This window comes from Aplidium turbinatum, chromosome 1 (genome assembly GCF_918807975.1).
Source record: "Aplidium turbinatum chromosome 1, kaAplTurb1.1, whole genome shotgun sequence".
Lineage (NCBI taxonomy): Eukaryota > Metazoa > Chordata > Ascidiacea > Aplousobranchia > Polyclinidae > Aplidium > Aplidium turbinatum.
The window spans coordinates 33982606-34007304 of record NC_137472.1 but is presented as its reverse complement, the minus strand read 5'-3'; the positions used below and the strand labels follow the sequence as shown (position 1 = coordinate 34007304).

At 36.2% G+C, this 24699-nt stretch overlaps 1 protein-coding gene across 1 annotated transcript; it reads left to right on the top strand.

Annotated features, from left to right (window-relative positions):
* The first annotated feature begins 3750 nt into the window (after positions 1-3750).
* LOC145765114 (beta-1,3-galactosyltransferase 1-like) lies at positions 3751-23823 on the top strand. The gene is made up of 4 exons (XM_082576870.1): positions 3751-3978; positions 4923-5116; positions 5320-5474; positions 23474-23823. The coding sequence occupies exons 1-4, from the start codon at positions 3751-3753 to the stop codon at positions 23821-23823; spliced, it is 927 nt and encodes a 308-aa protein (XP_082432996.1).
* The last annotated feature ends 876 nt before the right edge of the window (positions 23824-24699 follow it).

Below are 24699 nucleotides of genomic sequence, written 5' to 3'. Positions count from 1 at the left end.
TAAATTCAAGTGCGCCTTTCCTACTTCAATTTAAAATTTCAAGACGTAAAATGTGTTGAAACATAATCAATAACTGGCCAAGATGGGCTGAAGGACTAAATCTAAATAAAACCATGATTATGCTGTGAGTTGTTGTTACAAGCTACTTTCATGTGAGTCAGCTTTGTTGTTCTTGTGTACTGTACCGTCTTGTTGAAACGATAACGGATGGTAACATTACGACTGATGTAGTTTATCGTAACAGTTTGTACTCTTGAGATGAAAGGGAATAAATATGAGGAAAGAATATTATTTATACGTGACGATTCATAGGCTGAGTGATAAGTGCGTAAAAAAAAAAGAAGTTTGAGAAAAATATATTTGAAGTGTTTGAATATATTTGAAAAATATATTTGAAGTCTATCTTTATTTAACCTCAACAGATTTTTTTGACCACAAAACAGTAAACAAGCCTTTTCAGGCGAAAACAAACGTTTTTTGAGTTTTACAGCCTTTAATTGCCCGGGAAGTGCAAATTTGACCTTGCTTAGCTGTAGACTCAGAAGAGTGGAGGCAATTTTGCGATAGATTGTTGTCGCCATTTTCAAATGACACTAATATGTCTTTTTATGAACTCAAGGAGAACCATTTAACATATAAAAAACTTGATCACTATAAATAAGCGTCGCCTACTTTGTGTCCATGAAATAAAAAGTTTAATTGAACATGTATGCTGTATAGTGTAGGGCGTAAGGTTGTTGTACCATATGCCTGCGGTACTACATCAATTTTATCAACTCAAGAAATCTAAAAAAAAAATGTATATCAATTGTCAACTATTGTAGTATACGCAGTTGCGCAGTATCACTTAATAGAATTCTTGCTTATCCATCTGCATACAAATTGAGTGAGCGTAATGCAGCTAAAACGTTGTTTATTAATCAATGATAGGGCCAACAGTTGTTTAGAACTAATAACGTCTGTCGCATTTTGCATCTCAATCAAAACGCTTTCACAAAGGTTTTTCCATTTCTTCACGCCGTAGGGCAGCCATAGATTGGGCTTTAGAACGTTGCCCCTCTTTTAGTCGTGTGTGACGTCATGATCATTACAAATAATGGAAATTGTTGTCCGTGTTCGAAGAAGGCCGACGAATCTGAAATCAGGATTTGTTATATGGTTGGTGGCGTAGCCTACATGCAGAGGTGTGGTAGGGGACGGCAAAGAGGGAAATTTCTTCCCTTGAAATGTTTTATATATGCACCACGGCACCTTCCTAACAGACTTTTAAACCATAATTGGGCAATAGATATTGACGGACTGTCAGTGTGAAGTCTCGCAATGATGCAAATATACAGCAAAGCGATCCAAAATGAAGAAGTAGTCTACACCTCAGACCCAAGGTAAACATTAAACAAGTAACCTGCTGTATTTTGTGGGAAAGGTATTTATTTACAAATAAAAGTCTACCATTGAACCAACCAACTATTTATTCTTACAGTTTTTCTATTTTTATGTAACTCACACGAACTTTAAACCCTCTGTTGCAGCATCATTTGACAGGGTTTTTAAGTTACTTTGGGGGAAAGCTCTTTAAACCCAGGTTGTGTCGTCTTTGGCGACACGCCACCAAACTCACAAACATGTGCAAATAATACTTATTTGCCCTCCTCCCTCAAAATTTTGTGTTGGCTACGCCCCTGCCTACATATAGGTGTGAAAATGACTGCTAAGGTCGACCTGTGCCATGAAGCCTCTGTTGTCAAAACTCGGACTTTGCATTATTCTCCTGGATATAGCCTACTTCTCGTCACACGGATTCAACGTCTGTTTACGCTGAGCCATTGTAAAGAAATTATTGGCAAAATTATTGGCTGGAAAATATTGTATTTATGCATCATTTGTGTTGTCAAATTTAATTCTGACAATCTTGTGTGCTTTTAAACTTTATACCTTGCAATATTTTTCTGTGTTGTGCCCTTCTCTGCTATATACAGCAGATAGTCTAAGCCCTGTAGTCATCAAAAGAACGCAAGAAAATATCTTATAATTACTGTGGGTGCCTGGTGAACAGTCTCATTCAAAATTTACATCTGATTTAAATCGAGCCAGCTTCATTTCGAAAGTTTGTTCTGTAGATCCTTAGGCCTGTATTTTACCGTTTGACATTGCTACATTACAGTGTAATACTTTACTACTCAGATGAAACTAGTCTATTTTAATTTTTATGTTTCTGCGTGTTCATGAAAATCCATGATAATAACAAAGAGGGATTTATTTATTTATGACTTTCCCATTTACGTGAAAGCGATTGCACAAGGCCTATCCGTTTAATTTCACTGATTGGCAGCATTCAATGGAAATTATAAGATAAACAATATAGATTACATCTTCGATAAAAAGAATTAAAGTTAAACTTATGATGACGAATAAGCGACATGCAATTCGTCTAAACAAGAATACAATTTCACAAAATCTTGTTTCCTTGTATAGGCTGCATTTATCTGTTGGTTGCGAGCTTTTATCTGTTATCACCTGACTTAAAAAATTGCAGTGGTTACTGGGTGGTACATTATTTTCAAATCAATGATGAAACAGCATTGACATGAAACTTTACAGAAACTATGGTCTTTCTGCATAGAGTACAGAATTCCTTTTTGTGTTTTTCAAAATTGTGTTACAAAGCGTTGATAGCCTACATATTTAATGCGCTGTAAAAGAAGATGCTGCATCGATACGTCTATCACAGTTTTGTGACGTACAGCATTGAAAGGCAGTGCTCTCTAGAGGCGACAAGTGTGTAATGAAACATGTCCCTGAAATCGATAAAAGAGAACCGAGAATGGCTTCATTAAGGCAGATGATAAATATATTCTAGAATTTAGTACAAAACAATCCAAGTCTTCTTTTGCAGTATCACAGACTAGCCTATTGTTGGATTAAATAACACAAAAGTTATTTGCTGGGATTTTTGAAGAACAGGTCCAAGAAATCAGTGCTAAAGAAGTTAAAAACTATAATTACTTGTTTCTTTAGCTCTATGAAAGCCTACAAAAGAACAAGAATTAAAAGGTTTGATATTATCAAGAAAACATGATCACCTATGGCATGCGTTTGAGGAAGAGAAGATTTTTGATAGTTTTATTGTTAATTGTTTGGTCTGTTCTAATTATATGCATTTTTGAGAAAAATGGTTTTCTTTCAAAACAAACTTGGCAGCTTCTGGAAAAAGCTTTTTTATTAAAAACAAAGCAACCATTTCACCCCCGTTTTCCTCAGCACTATATAAGATTGAGTACAAGTACCAGCAGCAAGCTAACTGCAAGAAACTTTGACGTTAAAGAAGCTGTTACAAACAATCCAAACAATAAAGTAATTCTTCCTGTATACACTGATGCAATAAGCATAAAAAGGAAAGATTGTAGTCCTCAAAGAAACGTTGATGAATTCAAAACAAGAGCAAGCTTCAATCTAAGTACAGAACCTTACGAAAACATTACTTTCTGCTTGCCGAAGACTCTAAATTGGATTCGGCAACCACATGACACTGACATTTCAATGCTGCTAAATGGCACCAATTTGATAAAAAATAACAGCAGTTCAAATTTTGCTTGTGATCTCAAAAACATTAGTATCGAAAACGACGACAAAAAATTTCACATTCTGCCGCTGTCATATCGACAGTTTTTAACCTGGCCAATACCTCAACCTCAATGTGGAAACGGTCATTTGTTGAAACCTTGGCTTTACGTGAACAATCAAGTAGTGGACATGTTATTTCTTATCAAAACTGCTCCAAAGCACATTAGAAGAAGAATAACAGTAAGAGAGACTTGGGCCTCTATCCAATCGTTACGTGGTATGAGATTTGCAACTATTTTTCTACTGGGGACTACAAATGATCATGAAATGCAAGAATTGCTGTTGGAAGAAAACAGATTGTTTGGCGATATGCTGCAATGCAACTTTGTTGATGAATACAAAGCTCTTCCTGTAAAGGTAACATATAGCCTATAACATAAGATAACATTTAAGTAGTAAATAAATTATGTGGGGCATATCTGTAAAGTGCGCTTTTGCTTAAGCTATCAAAGGATAATTTAAATTATTTTCATATAGAAGTAGCTTATATCTGGTTTTTGAATTATTTGTAATGAAAATATTGGTATACTTGAAAAATCAAATACAAGTATCGTTGTGAGCCTCTTCGCAGCAGCGATGATAGTTTTTCTTTGATCGTAAAGTTTTATATTTAAAATCATTAGAAGACGTAAACAATAGCGTGAAACCGAAACCTTTAGTGGTATGATTGCAATGAATGCTCTTCGTATTTAAAAGCTGTTTATTGTAAGGCTAGTGGATGAATTATTGAAGCATTTTGTCTCATAAGGAGATGCCAAAATGCTTTCCTGATTTCACACTGCATAAAGCTACTATTTCAGTTTTTTGCTTCGCAATTGTTTGTCATGTACCCAAAGCATGACATTTTTAATTGTTTTTGTACCTCAATAATGTATAATGGACTATATCTTATGAAACATTTATTTTAAAAACACAAAAGTGCAGGCTACAGTGTTGGGTAGCAATAATACATTTTTTTTATCATAGCTGACATTACATCACACCAAGCCCAAGTGTAATTGGACATATTTTTAAACCTGATATATCATGACATCAATGCTATTGAAAGAGATAATTGTGACTAAAATATATAATGCACTCTCTCTTTTTACATTCATAAATAATGCATGAGACAAGTGCATTTGATATATGGACGAAATGACGCACGTTTGAGTACGGTATGAGGAATACTTAAGCAAACCAATCAGCATTTTTTGTGAAAAAAATATAGCTACCCAGCACTGGTAAGCAGTCGGGCGCTTCATTTTATTTCTTACTTGCAATTTTGACATCAAAAGACATCATTGGAAGCTTATATTTAGATCTTGTCATCATTTCGTTGGCTGCTGGAAGATCACGTGACATCAACCCACTACACTGTTACAGACGATGATTGCGTCATAAATCCTTTGAAAGTGAACACCTTTTTTCAAGAGACAGGAAGTGACGATTCCATGTTCTGCGGTTTCATGTACCACGAAGGTGGGAAGCCACATCGAAATCCAAAAAGCAAATGGTAGCTACAAATTTTTCCTACAAATCGCGTAGCCTATTGTAGCCAATCGCTGTGATCTTTAGTGTGGATAGAAGTTACTAAGGTTAAACTAGGGACAGTGGAATATTACTTCTACCATCTCTAGGTTAAAGTGCCTTACCTGACTGCTGTATTGACTTTCTTTCAAATCAAACAAAGCATCATTTATAAAATAAACTTTATAGGCATATCAGCCCTCAATTATATTCGAGCAGTGATTTTCCGACATTTTGCCATGGTGGGATGTGGACTGTATCCAAATCTTTGATGCATGACTTATATTGCATGTCGGAAGTTACTGAAAGAAAATCATTTCACCTGGAAGATGTTTATATCACTGGTAAGCAGATTTTAAGCGTATAAATACAAAACATTGTGCCTAAAGAGGTTGTAGGCTAAGAGATCTTATAATTATGCCAGTTAATTAAGTCTCTCATAAGTTTAGTTGTCTGCGTTTTTAGTGCTTGCTCATCTCTGGCTGCAGCTCCACCTGAAAGAAAAAAAAGAGGGAAAATATGTTGTCCTCTGTGTTTGTCCGACCCGATTACTTTTTTCACTTAAGATTTGCGGATCGAAAATTATGACATTAAAAGTTTTGTTTGGCAACACCGATTTTGGGCAGACTTCTTTGCAGCCCGAGATTCTGGATTTTAAGCGCTCTAATTGGTTAAAAATTATCCTTGAAGCTCCACCTCTTTTGGTATTTTACAGCAATTTTGAATCTGTTAGGGCTGCATGGAAAACAGCCCCACCTAACCGAATAACTTTACAGACTTTTTAAGGTTAGTTTTTATTTTGCAGAGTAGCGACAAGCCATGAATGTAGAAGTATTAGCTGTAAAGTTAGGATATTCAACAGGTTATAGGAAGTGCTAGGGCATCTCAAAATCACTTGAACCTTTTATGCAACGGCTAGGCTAGTCAAGACTAAGCTCAATACTAATAAAGTTTGTCTCCAAAGCAATACGGTACTGTTAGTTTTTTTAAATACAGCTTAGGAATACATCAACTTTTCAACAAAGCTTGAATGTATTTTTTTAAAATTTGGGGTAAAAACATGCTCAGAAAGCACCAAATTTAATGCGATTTGTCAAACCTTTCTGGAAGAGACCCCCCAGACCTCCTCCCGAAGTTGTTTGCAGCCCCACTGCTCACAAACAGCACCAGCCGCCATTGCTTCTTAGTGTGTGTGTGTGTTTTTTGTTCAGATATACTAAGAAGACAACCGAATTGGACCTACTGTATTGCATTATAGCTACTTTGTTTTGAAAAACCATAACCAATTTTTCATGAGCTTCTTCATCTCAAATTATGCTTTCGGACACCCTTTACCCTTCCAACTTAGGCTACGTGTTGCAGAATGCAATTCAGCAAACCCTTACACTGTATGCAAATAATGTCCTTCCTAAAGATTCAACAACACGTCTAGGGTCGTACTTCAACCTTGAACATACGGTTTGAGTCATCGTAAAAAAACGATGTTTTAACACAACCATGTGTTGCTGCCTAATTCATAAAATAAGGATAAGAATGAAAACTTGCAAAAAGAGCAAAGGGAGGACTGCATCAAAAAATTGGAAACCACTGATTTAGTGAAAACGGTTTGAGGTTTTGCTTCTAATTCCAAAGATAATCGATCTCTTGCTATAGCCTACCCTCTTTATCACCGCAGCCTCTGCGCGCTACTGTTCGAGAAAAATGGTGAATGATCAGCTCATAAATGGGTGTAGACTACCGCACGATAAATCACAAAGAAACTGCATTGTTCTAAATTGTAAACGTTAAGGAAGCAGTAACTTAATACCACCATTTTATTGGCCTAGCGCTGGGGTCACAAAACCCTGGCCTGCGAGATTTGTCCCCTCGCTCGTTGATCTGCGCAAAGAATGTGATAGCCTATATACCCTACACCAGGGGTCACCAACCTTTTTCGCATGCTGGCCACTTTGGCAGTAAGGAGAGCTGTGGCGGGCCGCACTAATACAATTTTAGGTAGGTTGCCTCTTATGCTAGAAAAGAACGCATTTCGTACCCAGTATCCACCGTTACATGTTGTTAATATTTATCTTTGAATACCGCAGCAACAAAATTAGTCGAACAACGCTACTGCCAGGCCAAGGTCCTCTAACAACACTTTTGATTTCTTTAACAATGCTTAATAAACGAGGCCACTTGTTTAGAGCACATAGGCCTATAGCGAGGCGAGCGGTTTCATCAAAATATTCATCGCCAAGTAAGAGTGGTGTTGTCACTTCGCTTCACAAAAGATATCTTGCAATTAACAGTTTCAGTAAACAAGGAAATTTTTAGCACATCGCAATACAGGCAACAATAGTGCCTGCAAACATATCAGCGAAAAATAGGCTCCAATAACAGAGAGAAAGAAACCAGGCACCATGAAACAAACGCTTGTGGAAATCATCGAAAAAACGTTTCCATTGTAACTCATGAACAGTGTACCCTCTAAAACAGCAATTTGGTGCTTCATCCATTTTGTGAGAGTCTATAAAACAGTCTTTCTTTGATTATTAGACAACTGTCACTTGCCGTGCTTATCAGCATGGCAAGTATTGTTGATTAACAACATTCTGCAGTAATAAGCTAAAATATTTTCACAATACAACCAGAAAAACTCTTTAAATTTATATATAATATTTTGCCCATTTATTATAAATTGAGTTGGCACACCGACCCAGTGTTTTTTTTCAGGTGTTTTGGAGGACCGAAACGGTCCCCAAAATTTCTCCAGCGGTTTCCCAAAATTTGGACTTGCAACTACAGTAGAAAAGTAATGGTTGTTTCTCGCTATGTCTTGTCGATAATACGGATATAGCCTACGATCAATAGTTCACGTCCGGAAAAAAAGAATATGTGGAGGTACAGCTAACAGCTGAATCAAAGAGTTATTCACAAAAGAAGTGCACCTTCGATACTCGTCAATGTTGGGCAGGCTGTTTGGTCGCTGTCACAATCATTTAAGCTGTGCCTTGTCAAATAATTAATTTTATAATTAAAGTAACTTGCGTTCTTCTGGTGACTATTTACTAGGTTACCTCCTGATGTTAAAGATGATAACTGGTGTCTGGTGAACAGTCTCACCTCACTCTGTTTTTAATTCATTTTATGTTGCGTTGATTGCATGTAGTTACGGCTATTTTTTGGTATTTACATAAAACACTTGCGGTCTCTTGACTCTCTTAAAACTACTTACCCAAACCAAACCTTAAAAAAAACCTGCACCGACCTATTTTGCCAACAAAAACTTGCATAAAGAGAACACTGCTCGTGAAACACAATAACGATGAAACGCACACTAGAGTTTACATGACATTTACAAACTTGAAATAAGCAACCTTATGCTCACAGACAATTTCGACAATCAGATTGGTGGAATCGTATTCAAAGCAAAAATATGCTTCCCGGAAGTAACTTTGTAAAAGGGACCATAAAAAAAATTGTTGTTTAGTCCATTGTTCAGTAACAATGACTGTTTGTGACGATATCATCATGCTCCACTGATCAGCACTGCTCTGATTGGTCAAACCATTGCTCAAAGGGGATTTTTTTATGGTACCTTTTACAAAGTTGCTTCCAGGAAAGTACTTTTTGCCTTCATGCTCTTTAACTCCTCAAGAAAAGTATTTTTTATACTTGTACGCTGATACCTTCCGCGGGCCGCACATAACAGCGTGGCGGGCCACCAGTTGGTGGCCCCTGCCCTACACTAAATAAAAATTCTATCAAAACAACGCTGTGTGAAGTGCTTAGGCTAAGTCTTAATTTTCCGTTTCTCCTAATTTTTTTTAAATAGTTGTTTTTGAAAGATTAGGCACGTGTGACGAGGGAGCAGGGATTTATGTACTGTAAAAATATTAGGTTTTTTTTCTAACAACCTATTCGCTTGCGACAACCGAACTTGTCAATTGTTGCTCACAAATGGATAAACCACACCCACTCTTTTGAATCACCACCTGTTACGGCCAATCTCTGTACAAATCAAACGTCATATAAAACCGTTCAAGTCTACTGAATATTACGTCATGGAAATTCCTAAAGCATGTGCCAAAATTGCACCATCGTTCATAAGACCTGTTTGGGCCTGTTTAAACAGGAAATATTACATCAGCTTAAACACCTGTTGGAATGACTTCATAATTGTCTTTCATTTATTGCGTCACAGTTACTTTCTACGTGAATTTGAGATATTGATATCTATTCTGGTCATTCGTAAAATGATTGTTTGAAAGTTGGCCGCACATTTAACTGTTGGCTTAGTGCTTGCTAGCTGGACAAAGGTTCCGTCTTTTATCCAATTAATCTGTATTGTAGGGACAGTTTTTTTTTAGAGGTGTAGGCGTTACACCTATTTTCGATAGCCTCGGGCTAATTTTACTGGAATACACTGTTTGAATAGACGTTTCGAAAGTGTGTTTATTTTTGGGTCATTGCATGCAGACGAACGGATTTGGGAATCTTACGTTACAATTTTCCCACGAAGAGATTATGGTTTACCGCTGTGACCACCACCACAAGTTGTAGACTTTACTCAGGCGCGGCCCGCTAGTGTGTGCTGCGGTGCTGCGGCACTCCCAAACAGTTTTCATTAAAAGTTTCTCCAATATCTTAGCGTTTCTTTGGCCAAAAATGTATTTTATGTTCTCTATTCACAAAAGTGCTGACTGTTATAAGTGTAAATTATATTTGGAAACTTTGCGTGCTGGGAAATATTTTGCACAAGAGAGAGAGAGAAAGAGAGAAAGAGAGAGAAAGAGAGAGAAAGAGAGAAAGGAAGAGAGAGAGAGAGAGAAAGAGAGAGAGAGAAGTTCTTTTATTTGCATCAACAGCACATGTGGAAAAAACAATACAAGATTACAATGTGAACTAGGTTGTTTTAATGTTTGCTGATGATGATGGGAGTGGCAGAAGGACCGAATTGGTCACCAAGTCTGCCACACCCGTGTGGTGTCATAACTTATTTGACATGGAACGGTGTCGGAGTTGAACGCAAATATATATTGTATACATTACAACATAAAAAACAATACACTCACGAAATTTAACAGTACAATATAAAACAGGAATAGAAGAAGTGATGCAGAAATACAAAATGGCATAGGCTATACAATACATACAACACAGCATACTGGTAAGACAAAAGCGAATATATAGTAATTAGCGAGATACGGTGAGAATAAGTAAAAACAGTTTGATGGCACTATATCAGTTACTTATACCCAGACATTAAGTGCAGTTTTAATTTTTTAGAAAACATACTAATTGTTTGAATTTTTCTTAGCTGTTTCGGTAATTTGTTCCAAGTGTTTGTTCCAAGAAATTTAATTGAGCGTTGGCCAAGCTTTGTATGCATTCTTGGTTTAAAAAGTATATCTTTCATAGCACCTCTGGTATTATAATTATGAGTTTCATTACTAGGACGAAAGTACTCAGAAAAAATTGCAGGTAGATTTCCTTTATTGCTTTTATAAACAAACTTACATAATTCTATGAAAAACATGTCTTCGATTTGTAGCAAGTTGCTTTTATTGAACAGATATTTGGTGGGAATTCTGTCCTTAATCTTGGTGAAGTTTAAACAGCGAATGATGCGATTGTGTACCAGATGTAAAGGATACAGTTCCGTTTAAGAAGCACGACCCCAACAGATGATACCATACATTAGGTGGGAGTGAACTAGAGCATAGTAAACTGCTCTTAAAGGCCTACTACATGAAATTTTCAAACAGGAATTAAGCATTAAAATGAGTAAACTGAACATTCAAGAATACATTTCAAAAAAAATTACCGAAAAAAAATTGTTTTCAATGGCGCTGGTAAGGCCCAAAGTCCAATGTTTCATTTATTTTCATTTTTTTCAAAATGACCAAAAAGTGCAAACACTGCTCGAGAATACGTCACTAAAGACAGCAACAACAAAAGCCACGTTACCACATCTGATGTTTTGAGCAAACTGTCTGATGTTTTGATGTTGAAATGTATTGTTTTGATGTACATACATACATAGCCTACAGTCAAATCGTCCGCGGTAACAATTATTGCGCGGTTGGCTGATTGCTTATAGTCTGTAGTGACGTAACTGTACAGTCGCACGCTTCGCTGCTCAGGCCAATTTCGTTTTGAAAGCTCTGACAAAAGCACGCGCGCAATGGTGGTCAGACCGCAATGGAGCAAAATTTTATTGAAAATTGTTTTATGGTAGCATGTTAAACACAAAGAACGTGGAAAATCGCCAAGTCAGGTTTTTCCTGTACTACCCCTTTAATGTCTGGGAATTTACGCACTTTCTTAATCGATATAGAGCACCACAGCTTTGAGAAAGTTTTGTTGAGATTATATTGATGTGCTGTTTCCATGATAACGACTCATCAAATGTTATTCCTAAGTATTTGTAGGTGTTTGTGCGTTGCAAACTGGTATTTTGAAAAGTTATTTCCAGATTTGAATTTTCTCGGACAAACTTTGACCCAAACAACATGTATTTGGTTTTGCTTACATTAATTGTTAACTTGTTTGTATGCATCCAGTTATTTGTTTGTATGCATCCACAAGGTTATTAAAACTAAAGAGACATTCGATTGTGACGTCGTAGAGCCTCCGGTTATCTTGAATTGCCAATACAAACGAATAGCAAAACGATTTGCTGTTTTAAACCAGCACATGAGCAGAACGGCGAGTGTTCAGGAAAAAATACAGTGAGAAAAGTTGATGAGTGTCGTGGTAACGTCAAAAGCAGCGCACGGCGCAATAGCGACGCCAGTGTGAATCCGCCTTTATATTGTGAAATTACGCATTGTTAAGTGTTATTCAATAGACCAATTAGTAATTTACATTTTCGCCAATTCGAGGTGCATGTTTGGCTACTGTTGTGGCCCGATCTAGTGGAATTTTGGACAGAGAAAACTTGGTGGACAGCAAAACGTTATGGACAAAGGAAAATATGTGGATTTTCGGAATTGTTTCCTAGACCCCATACTGCATCTTCTCGGACCTTTTGGGGGTTCATCGACCTCAGATTAAGAACCTCTGAACTATACCAAGGTTCTCAAACTGTAATTGCTCTGAGGGCCAAATAAACAGTTGTAAATTAACCCGAAGGCCGCAATGCACAATAAATTGTTTTGGTTGTATTTTTTGCTGTTTTTTTTTTTGGAGGGGTTTTGTGGCCGTGCTAGCCATAGACATATAGGCTATCTATCGAATATTGTACCTAGTTAGTATCTTGTTTTGTTCGGGACACGTTAATGACAAAAACTAAAATAAATGAAAATAAATGAATAAGAAAAGTAGTAAGAACGCACCAAAAACGTTAGATTGCAAGAAAAAGTACAGTAGTAAAAACAAAGAGATGGAATAACACTGTACGAACGCAAAAAAAACGCAAACGAAAAAGAAAAACAGACAAGAACGCAAACACAACGACGGACTTTGGAGAATAAAAAATCTAGCAATCAGCATTTAAAAGCGCGGAAAAAACTAAATCGTTGAAGAACTGACTCTAGCAAATGCTATTGCGGAACGACACAACAAGTGAAAAAACAATGTGATTGTGAATTGTGATGCAACAAAATGATGCGACAGTACGGTAGTGCTAAAAAGTCATGTGAAGTTTGATGGGCATATTCAAATTTTTTGAGCAATTTTGGAGTGCATTTTATCTTTTTAAATCTATAGCAAAAATATGTAGTCAATTATTAATTATTTCAAATTTAAAAATGCATCGCGGGCATCACTAAAAGCTCCCGCGGGCTACATGCGGCCCACAGCAGGACGCGTGTTTGAGACTCTTGAAATACTGTAGCCTATACCATTTGGATGGAGATTAGCAACAAATAGATTCAAAAGGAAAAGCATATCAGCAGTGATTTGTAAAAATATTAAGGTTATTAATAAACCATATGCACACGTTCAGCTTTACTTAAGATGTCAGAAGCTTTTAATTTGGAGTGTTTTGTATGCTTGAAAAGCAGCTTTCAGGAAAATTTGCAGCAACATGTTCAGGGCCGGATTTACCAGTAGGCAGAGTAGGCAGTTGCCTAGGGCGGAAAATTATTGGGGGCGGCAAAATATACGAATATAGTACATTGATAATACTGTACGTAAATATAATAATTCACAACAGATATATTCAGCATAACCGTACGAGCCAGGGGGGCAGGGGGGCAGATGCTCCCCCTGTTGTTTCAAAACGTCGCAAATTCGGGCAAAATCTTGCAATTATTAGGGCAAAAATTGCTATATGAAAAGCTTCAAAATTGCATAAATTAAGAAAAACTACAAATTAATATCTTTTACCTATCAAACTAAGTACGGTACAGCCTATTATTTGCACAAGAAATGTGCCGCAAAATTTTCATTTGGCACACCCGTATTGATTTATTGTATGGTGATCAAACTGTAGTACGAAATGCATTTAACCAACTGCATCATGCCAATTTGGGCAGCCACCAAAATATGTCTCTAATACTTTTGTGAAACTGCCCAAATCAAAACACAAAATTTGCTATAGGTCTATAGCCAGTTTTATTAATTTTCACAAATGCATCGTGTTGATTCGGGCAGCTGAAAACATAACATTATCTGATGAAACTGATTAGTCTGTTTATGCAACTGCACAAATTAGCGTGAGGCAGTTTCCCCAAAATGAACAAATTCATTAATTTTTCCCATTTACATAACTGTATCGTTTAGATTTGGGCAACAAAAAAATATGAAATTATCTGATCATAACTTAGTCTATTTATAAAACTTCCCAAATTGGCATGATGCAGTTGTCTCGGCATCAAAATTTACAAAGTCTTTAATTTTTTTCATAATATCCATAAATGCATCATCTTGATTTGGGCAACTACAAAATATGAATTTATATAAATCTGGTGAATACTTTTATAAAACAATTCGGGTGGAGAGGTTACAGTACTTTTTCAACCATAAACGGACATAGCTAAGCAACACCACAACATTTAACAAAAAAATGTTATACTGTACCTGTTAATGAAATGTTAATGTTGTGGTGTTGCTTAGCTTTGTTTGGTTACTTTTATAAAACTACCCAAATTAAAATGATGCAGTTGCGCCCCAAAATAAAAAAATAAATATTTAGTTTTGTTAATTTTACCAACATTTAAAATGCTGCTGCTGAAATATATAATACTCCTAAATGTTATTCCTACCTACCATGCCAAAGTGCAGAAGCATCGAGCAATGCACAAGCAAGGTATATTCAAAGATGAATTCAGTTGTTCTATCTTGATTACTTTGGTAAGAAATTCCATCTATCTGGTGATCTTGTTATGTTAGTTTTTCACTGTTATCATGCACCGCATACATTATATTTCGGCAATTTCTATGAAAGCGTGGAGATTTGAGCAAGTTTACGTTCTGCCCCCCCAAAATGGTTTGGTCTCGTACGGCTATGATATTCAGATATATACTGTAGCAATTAATAAATATGTTATCACATCACACACATTTATAAACAGTGCGGTAAGTCATCGCCCCTAGAGTACTTCATGCTTGATTGGTTTTCAACAATACATGCTGCTTAGCGCTTCTTTTAGTTATCTGTCTCGCTTAGTATGAAGGACTAGGCTTTGTCTGTGCAAATTTTATTAATCTTTGTTCGGTTTGTTTCACTGTTAGTAAATTTGAAGGAGCCTAGAAAAAATGTTTTTAGTCAATGTTATGTTGATGGAAAAGTTGCAGGCTATTTTGTGTACTTGCCTTGATGCTTAAAGTATGTAAACAACCCAAAAAGTAAAACTAGTATACGAAAGAACTTTAGTTTTATGAAGTTTTAGAAAAATGGCGGCATTGAGGACAAATGAGAACCAGTGCTTGTGTTGTATCGAAAAATCGAAAATTACGATCAAAAATTTTTTTGGGGGGGCGGCACTTTTCTCATCTGCCTAGGGCAGCACTTAGGCTAAATCCGGCCCTGAACATATTGAAAACTTAAGACAAAGACAGATACCATTAGCTATTCTAAAACAAACAAATTATACGGGGAAAACAAGCTACAAAGCCAATGTGAAGATTTAGTCTAAACAAATTCCTAAAAAGCTTTATAAAACTTTGACTAATAAAACGTTTCTGTTTTTGTGAACCAGCCCAGCAAACTGTCCACTTGAAGCGGTTGACTGTCTCGTATTACTATAAGCCTTGTTACTCAATGCAACAGTGTACCAGCCTCATGTTTTAATCATAATTCGATTTCGCTATAACAGCATCCTCAGTATGATCATGTCAAGAGCCTGTTTGTTGCATTGAGCAATAAAAGGCTTATTAGAAAACCTTATCACATTTTAAGATTCAATTTATTTTATCTTTAACTACTTTAATTTGTTTATGCACTATGACAGTAAAATAGTACAGCCTATTAAATGATAATATACCAGTTTAAAAGCGTACAAAATGTGATAGCTTTTTTACATTGGCAACAGCGTTTGCAAATAAATTATGTATAGTATGGTTGCAGAAGTTCTGATTAAACTGCACTATAAAAGTAAACGTTTTTATTTTGTTTATAAGTGAATTATCAACTTACTTAAAATTGCGTGCAATGGTTGAAAAGCAATTTTAGAGAAACAGTCTTTTGGTGTAGAAGTAAAGGTAAAATTCGAAGGATCGGTAACCTAGAAATTTTCTTCTTTTATTGCGGACCATTTTAAATTCATTAAAACATTTTGACCCTTCCTTAGATTTTTTTGTTCTAATTTTAAAATATTTGTGGCAACCTTATTCGCGCTGTGTGTTTTCAACATACTCTGCATATGATTCGTTGGGCTAATATTGTTAGTCTAACGTTGGTGCGTTGATTTAAATCATTATCAAACGCGTAGGCATTTGACAATCATTGCACTCTCCCGCAACTTCCTTTTTACAGCAAAACCGCCTACCACGTAGTTACATACGGGTCAGAAACGTTTGTACTTGTGGGTCAGGCGAGGCCCACTGTACATAAAATTAATAAAAAATGATTTTGTCTAGTTGGATCAACATCGGAAGTCCAAGTGTCACATTAAAATTAGTGTTCGCCGCTGATTAATGACCAAGCAAACAGTGGTGATGCGAGTTGTAACACATATCAAGGTTGCACAATGCACATGTTCTTTTGTTCGAATCATATTGCTTTTCATCTGAATATAAATTAGGTCTGGTTCTTTCCTTTTTTTCTTCATGTTAAGCACGGATGTGAAATGGAATTGGTTGCTTTGGTTTAAAATACAGTATTGTGGTGGGATTTGGCAAAGGCTATATAGAGTGCTACCTGCAAGTGTGAATAAATGCTCAATTGCTCATCAAATCCGATTAATATTTCAAAGCATTTCTGACGAATTAACACATATCCTCCTAGGTCAGTTTAAATTGAAGGCGCAAAAAAGAAACATTCCAAGCATACTGATGCTGATAAAAGTCCAGGTTTTGGATTTGGCTAAGTGGTAATCGTAAAATAGTAACACTGGTCGACATGATTTGTATTTTTTGGATAAAAATAGGGTAGTTCAGGGCAAAACAAGTCGTCGGGTAAAACCGGTCAGTTTGATTTTAATCAAGCATAACTTTTTTTTTGGAAATAATACACTCAAAAAAATGCTTTAGCGCAGTTAGTGGTTCTTTTGTGATGCCACAACAGCAACTGCTATGCAGTTTTTGCTTGCTATCTTTGTCTAGGCTGCGAAACGTAAGTTGGTGTAAAATTTTACCTTCATATTTTGGACTAACTTTTTTTTTGTGGTTTAGACTAAACAGAGCATTACACTATGAAAATTGTTATTTAAACCAAGACTTTCTAGTTTAAACGAAATTACAATTATTGTAATTTGTCTCAAAACAACTCATCTTGTAGTTCTTCCTTGGAAATTAGTTTTATTGGGTATTTATTTTTGTTCAGTCATGGCTATTTTGGTTGGGGCAACACAAGTTAGTCATGAAGTGCTGTGCCAAACTTTTGGTGAAAATGCTAAATTCTTTAACCAAACTGTCATGTAGGCTTAAGCTACCTGGTTCATAGGGTATTAGTTGCCTATTACATCAAAAATCAGCTTATCCTAGTGTGAGCGAAGCATTTAGTTTGGGGGGGTCTACCAAGGGGGCACGATTTTTTTTGATTTTTGGCCATGTTTGAGGCCCTATCACTGCTAAACCAAATTAGGTAACAACTCAAAATTTTTACAGGTGATAGTACTTCTGCCAAATATTAAAAAAACAACATCGTTCACATTGTCACTCTAAAAGGTCAAAGGTCATAGACATCCAAAGATGGCCGTTTCCAGCTCTCAGCTAAGATTTTCCAAAATTTTAAAACCTCGCCAAGACCCCATTTGTGCTTGGTTTTGGTTGAAATTTGGTAGAAATGTTGTTTATAAGATTCTCTATGTACTGAAAAAATATCCGTACAAAATATTAAAGGATTTGGGAGTTATTTAATGTGAAACGTGGGTCGAAATGAAAAAAAGCAAAAAGGTGGGGTCCTTTTAATATCTTGGTTACCCCTGACCCCAGTGAAAATTTGCACTGAAATGTTGTCCACTTATTCACTAAGATATGATAAGTTTACCACGCCAAATTCATTTATGGTTCTCAATGTTTTCTTATAGAAAGTGTGCGTCAAAGTTTGGACAAAAACGCAAAAAATCACAAATGAAAGATTTAAAAAAAATGTAACAATATTGAACTATAGCCTACTAGAAAACGTTTGAAGTGTATTTTTGATTGTGTTTCTATCGATTGTTCACAAAAGCAATTCTTCTAACATTTGGCAACTGTAATGTACCATGTATACCTCATTGTTAGTGAACAAAATGGCAAATTTTGTCGTAATCTTCCTTGCTCAGTTTGTTTTGTCGTCCAGAAGAACCATGGATATTTGGCACAGTAATTGAACAAATAATGTCATAAAATGGAATCCAGCATGTTTGCTGATGTCTGTTCTGAACGAATGTGCTGCAGTGGTGTACTTTGTATGTGAAACTGCACTTTGTATGTGTAAATATACTTGTTCCAGACGGTTGTTCGCCTGGTCAAACGTCATGTAGAAACCGTTCGGGTCTACTGAATATTACGTCATGGAAATTCCTAAAACATGAGCCAAAATTGCACCATCGTCCGTGAGACTCGTGTCAAACCTGTTGAAACCGGTTTAAACATTGTGCCTTTGAGTTATCACAAATTTTTCTGATTCATTCTCGAAGTTGTTTGTTGGAAGTCGGTCGCACATTTAACTGGTTTATTTGGTGCTTGCTAGCTGGACAAATTCTCCGTCTTTTATCCAAGTAATCTGTATCGTAGTGACAGTTTTGAGGTGTAAGGCGTTGCACCAGTCATTTCGATAGCCGCGGGCTAATTTTACAGAAATACACTGTTTGAAAAGAAGTTCAAGTGTGTGTTTCTTCGGTCATTATATACAGACGAACGGATTCGGGAACTTTATGTTAAAATTTTCCCACGAAGAGATTATGGTTTACCGCTGTGACCAATACTCTTTCTCTCATCAAAAAACACTGATCTGTTTTACCCTTACTTAGGGGCAAAACCAGTCATTTGACTCGGTCGTAAAAATGATGTTTTATTAACATTACTTAAAAATAAATTTCACTTTTTTTTGCTATCTTGTTTAAGGAAGCCTTAGTACAACTGTTTAACACTAAAAATTAAAACATTTTTAACTTTATGTGAAGATATTCACGATAATACCAAAATGTGACTAGTCTTGCCCCGCACTACCCTATCACTTTCACTTTAGGGGTAAGTTTCTATTAATGATTACGAATATGACATCAGAATATGCAGTTATTGTACTATAGTAATACAATAAGTATAGTATTGTAAGAATAGTATTGCAATAGTCTCAACATTCTGTAAGTGATAGGCTAAGTCTTCATCTGACAGCCAGTCAACAGAATGTTCAGACAATGAGCATGAAATGATGATCAGCATCAGCAACATTCCAGCCGAGCAGAGCTGAATGAACTTGTCAAAAATTTAAATTTATCAAAGGTGTCTGCTCTTATTCTAGGATCTAGACTGAAGATAAAACATGTACTCAACGTTGATAAATTTTATGTTAGTACTTCTGCTACATAAACATGGTAAAAGTGAATTTATTCGCTTTTTTTTTCTCGGAGCAATCTTCCATCATTAACCTTAATTTTAAACCAGATTTAATGAAACAAATTGAATGCAGTAATATTGACAACCTTTTAAAGTACATGTAGTTCAAATAGAAATAGAAAACGTTGGGTGGAAATTCAATGTTCATGACGAAGTCCAAATTGAAATTATTTTGTTGCAGATCGCGATTTCGGGTATTGAACCATCTTCAGTAGGCTACAACTTATTAGCTCATAGTATCAGTAAAATTTACAGCAGTTCACTTTAGAAAAATGACTATGAGCAAAAATTCACTGTTTTTGATAAGTTCTCTGATTTGAGGTTCAACAAATGCACTCTCTTTAGAACTTTTGTGGCATTCAAATTAGAAAATTCCTCTCGAGTGTAACTAAAGCAAGCACTTTGTTTAATTTTTTTCACTAAATTAGATGCTTTTGTATCTGCTTTACGCGGACCCTCTATTGATTTTACGTTAATCAGGGTTTAAAGTGTCCAAATTCTCTTTTTTTCATTTAATGAAACAATTTGTGAAAGGTTTCAACAAACAAAGTGCTTGCTTTAGTTACACTCTAGAGGAATTTTCTAATTTAAATGCCACAAAAGTTCTAAAGAGAGTGCATTTGTTGAACCTCAAATCAGAGAACTTATCAAAAACAGTGAGTTTTTGTTCATGATAAATGTGGAAAAAAGTGCATAGCTTTGTTTTGCAGAAGTCGTATCAAAGTTTCTTGGCAATACTAAAATTTCTGACTATCAAAACATAATGGAGAACATGGCCATTCATTTTCATAAACTTGGATTTCGCATGAGTATGTAAGTTCATTTTTTACACCCACACTTGGACAGTAAAGGACACGGTGAACGCTTTCACCGGAACATTAAAATCGAGGAAACACTGTACTAAGGGTGGTGGGCAGGCCCGGATTTAGGGGGGGGCAGAGGGGGCAGTTGCCCCGGGCCCCCCGACTTTTGAAGGGCCCCCCTACGTGGAAAAAATGTGATTTTGTGTTATTTTTCTGCCTTTCAGCCCTTGAAGTTTCTGAAAAATGGTATGCAGTGCTGGATTGATGCTACTGTAGACGCAGAAGTGGTTTTTCGCGCCGTAGGCGCGAAAAATTTTTTTTGCAGGGGGGCCCCCCGATCTAAAAGTGCCCCGGGCCCCCCATCAGCTAAATCCGGCCCTGGTGGTGGGATGGAGCCATAATGGGCCATTATTAATGGCAGACCACTGTTGGTGCATGAAAGGCAACTTCACAAATACTGATATTTCACAAAAAGTCGAAAAAAGAAATTTGTAATCAGCGTAGTCAAATTAGGTAAACACAACTAATTGTTTGAAAAAAATAATAAAAAAAGTTCTAAAATGTCGCCTAGTGTAATTAGCTACATTATTTATTATCAAATTGACCTAAAAACTACACTCCAATCAGTATCAGCATGGTTGGGATCTCATTTTTACACTGTCAGTTTACACCAGAGGTTTTCAACCTCTTTTGCACCGCGACCCCCTCAGAGAAACCAATGTAGTCTCGTCACCCCCAATAAAAATATTCAACAAAAGCATATTTAATGCAAAATTTAACCAAATTTGATTCACGGCGACATCCAGCTATGTCTCGTTTCGATGTTCTGATGCAAACTTTTTAAACCAAAAAGAGACTCAGTATAGTGGATTTCGGTGTGGGAGAGATCATTCTCACACGGCCCTGGTTAAAGTATTTCTTATGGTTATCTTTTGGTAACTATATTGCTACAAGGAAACAATATACAGGGCCCTGTGAAGACCATCTCTCCCTCCACGAAAATCTACTACTGAGTCCCTATGGCGCTATTTTGGCCCCTATGTTGGGCTTCTATGTTGGCCCTGATGTAGGCGCTTAAAAGTATGATAAGAAAGCGTTTAGGGTCGTAAACTCTTTCAATGTTGGGAAAAATTTACATTCATCATTTTAGCAAAAAGTAAACAACTGTTAAGATTTTTTAGAAAAAAAAATAGTTAGGCCTAATACAGTATAGGCTATGCCGACAATGCAGTAGCAGATGCCGAAAAAAGTTGGCTAAAATACAAAACAATAAAGGGGTCGGGGAGGCTTGCTCTCCAGATATTTTTGGCAAATAAAATCTTTGTTTTGATCATGTTTTAGGCATTTTTAGGAACAACAATGTTTTAGACCGATTACCCTTGGTATGTAACCAAATTTATCAAATAAAAATTGGATTGGAGTAGAAGGCTTATTTTAAAATTTAAGGTAGCTTATCATTTCAAAAAAAAAAATCATTCACGATCATAACAGGATTTTAATAATTTATTCCTTGAAAGTTTAAAGGCTGTAGCCGAGTGTAGTATAGCCTTTCCGCAGTTTAGAACTTCGAAAATTTATCTGAGGTGTCCTGATCTTCGTTTTACCGATAGCATTTTCACAGCTCATCTTCTTAACCTCTCTCGATTAACTAGGCTATTTGAATGCGCAGTGTTTAGTTCGGAATATTACAACGTTTTGTTAGTTTTTGCGGAAAACAAAAAAAAATTTTACTCCCTTAATCTACTGTTGAAACTATGCATGCCCAAATTGGCCGGCTGGGTGAATAAAATGTGGTTGAGCGAGTGAAGCAAACGAGATAATTTTACAAAAATGAAAAAAATTACGTATCTAACGTTACCTGTACAATGTAAAATGACTCCCCGAAAAACGTTGCACAAACTAAATATGAGGGAGACCCTAGACAGACGTGGGCCCCCAGTCGAGAGTTCGGAAAACAGTAAATACGCCTGTCATGATTTAACCTATTGAATATCTACGGTAGCTTCTGTAGCAGCATTTCTGTTTTTCAAACAACCAAATAACATTAAACAAATTAAAAGGAGTTGGCTCCTAATCAGCCGAGCCACCCCCCGGACGGGGGGTACAGGAGGGGCGGTTGACACGGCCCTGACAAAATTTTTCCCTTATGATAACCTTGATTTTGTTTTGTAACATGGTTAGTTTAATGGTGAATAATTTTAACAAATGCAACCTTTATAAAAATTTTGCAATGCATTTTGTGGGCAACCTCAGAAAAAAAAATTAAGAGTATCTTTGAAAACTACTTTATAAAAAACCTTTCAGCCTACTCTTTGTGTTTGTTCGCTTTAGTAATTAGTGAGATAATTGAATAGATACATGAGAAATTCTTTGTTTGTTTATTATAATATATTACCTTTAATGTAACTTATTATTAGGAAAAATGAACTACAGAAACAACTGTGTATTTATCGTATCCGTAATAAACTTTTTTACCAAAACGTGCAATAGTATTTTTATTAGCAAAATGGAGTACCCCGCAATTGGACCTCTCTCTCCCCACCTACGGGGAAATTAAAAATCTGAAACCCTATTTTTTTTGTTTCTGTATGCCGTTTTGCAACCATTTAAAAAAAATTACATTTACCACGAAAAAATCACGATACCTATTTTTCTGACACAACCCCGCACACTATACGTCATAGGTCATAGGAGGTTGTGGGTAGACATCATAGTGAGCTCCAAAGACATCCAAAACAAAAAAAGTTCCAAGTTAGTAAAAAATAGTTGAAAAAGTGACAACATTAGCAATTAGAAACGCGTAAAAGCTTGACTTGAAATTTCTCTTAAACGAGCTCTAATTCTTCATCACTGATTTTTTGATTTAATAACATTAAAACATGGAGTAGGTTCTGATGATATTTATAAAACAACACAATTCCTATCGCAGCATTTTTTTCTCCTGATGAAACAGCAATAATATATAGCAAACGAAATTCATTCTACACCTGGAAAAAGAAGGCTGTTGTTTGCAATTTGTTTTTGGACGAAGGCCACCAAACAAAGGCCCTTTTACAATTAGGCTAGACTCTGCTTAGAAACGCTAACAAATTCGCACCACAACAAAGTGCTGTGGTGCTGAAAATTGAAATGTGCGAACAAATAAACCATTAGCCCAGTGCAGGCTCAGTAGATTTTACAACTTTGGGAAGTTATCCCTAAAAAGAAATAACAAATTGTCAGTTTCAGCAGTTTAGACAGCAATTGGCAGCCTAAAGCAGTTTCATGATCAATTCTAATTGATGATATGAAGACAGGTAGACAACTGAAACTTATAATAATTCCGCGACTCAGACACTGAGGCACCACATACAAGTTTCGCTACTTAGTTAGGACGCATTCCTGATTTTAAACAATACATCTTTTTGCAGGTATCCTTAGACAAAAACTTGGAAATCAAGATGAAAATATCAAACCTGTCGTCACACGAAGCGGAAAAAAATTTGAAGTTATGTATTATCCATGGGATGAAAGCAAACATGTTCATGTCAAGATGGCGGTTCGGTGGAAGCAGTGGAATCATACTTTGCCATGGGGAAGTACAACAACAGTTGCAGGCTTACCGATAATGACAATCTTCCCAAAACAAGATGGATTTAACACAAGTTCTTTACTTAAAAAATGGAATCACCTCAAACAAAAACAGGTTGCACACGTAGAAGAAAAAGTAAAACAAAACGATAACAAATTGTTCCTTCCGACAGCTATAAATTTGTCCTGATTCACAATGAACAGGAGCAATGATGAACCTACTTTCGATGTAGGCAATTCTTTCAAACCCAGCATTGACCAAAGCGTTGTTGTAAAATGTTGAATGATTGAATGATAAATCTAGAGAATTAATTTCTTCGCAATGAGAAAGCGATTGGGATGGGAGAAAAAACATTTGGATGACAAAATGTAGACTCGGTGTGGTAACTCTGCTCTTATTGAATAGATGCAATTTTTTCACAAAGGTAAGAGGATACCTCAAAATATCGTTACTGTCACAAATGTAGATAGGCTACAAATTACGACGATACAAGTGCAAACCGCTGCTACCACAAAAAACCCGCAGCATCAGGCTAACACATGTCATTTGTATCTAGCCTACATTTGTGAAGCAAATTACATTTTTGGCTGTATCTACATTTGTGACTGTAACTAGCACGGCCACAAACCCCCCCCCCCCCAAAAAAAAGAAAAAAAACGCAAAAATTGTAACAAAAACAGTTTACTGTGTATTGCGGCGCTAGGTCTAATTTGCAAGTGTTCATTGGGCCAGAGCAATTTGAGTTTGAGACCCTTGGAGTAAATCTAACTAAGGCCTACGACAAGTCTTAACCCTTTGAAAGTTGGGGGCTATCAATTCAACTTTTTTGTATCAACAGTGGTATCTTTAAAACCACTGAGGCTGCGACTACGAGACTTCTTAACTTTTCCTAACTTTTATTCACCTCTATTGAGCTAAAATTTTGAGCGAATAAAGATTATAAATCGAGAGATGTAAGGCATTTCTCAGCACATCCTCTGAAATATTTCATATTCTATTTATATGTTACTTTGCATTATTATATTATTTTGCATGAAAAACATAGATTCAAATTGAGATTATGTA

Excerpts from the sequence above, each read along its gene's own strand:
- LOC145765114 (XM_082576870.1), top strand. The coding sequence starts at position 3,751 with ATGTTATTTCTTATCAAAACTGCTCCAAAGCACATTAGAAGAAGAATA. Across the intron at positions 3,979-4,922 it reads ACAAAGCTCTTCCTGTAAAG|ATCTTGTCATCATTTCGTTG; the intron begins GTAACATATAGC and ends GCTTATATTTAG. Across the intron at positions 5,475-23,473 it reads GGAAGATGTTTATATCACTG|GTATCCTTAGACAAAAACTT; the intron begins GTAAGCAGATTT and ends ATCTTTTTGCAG.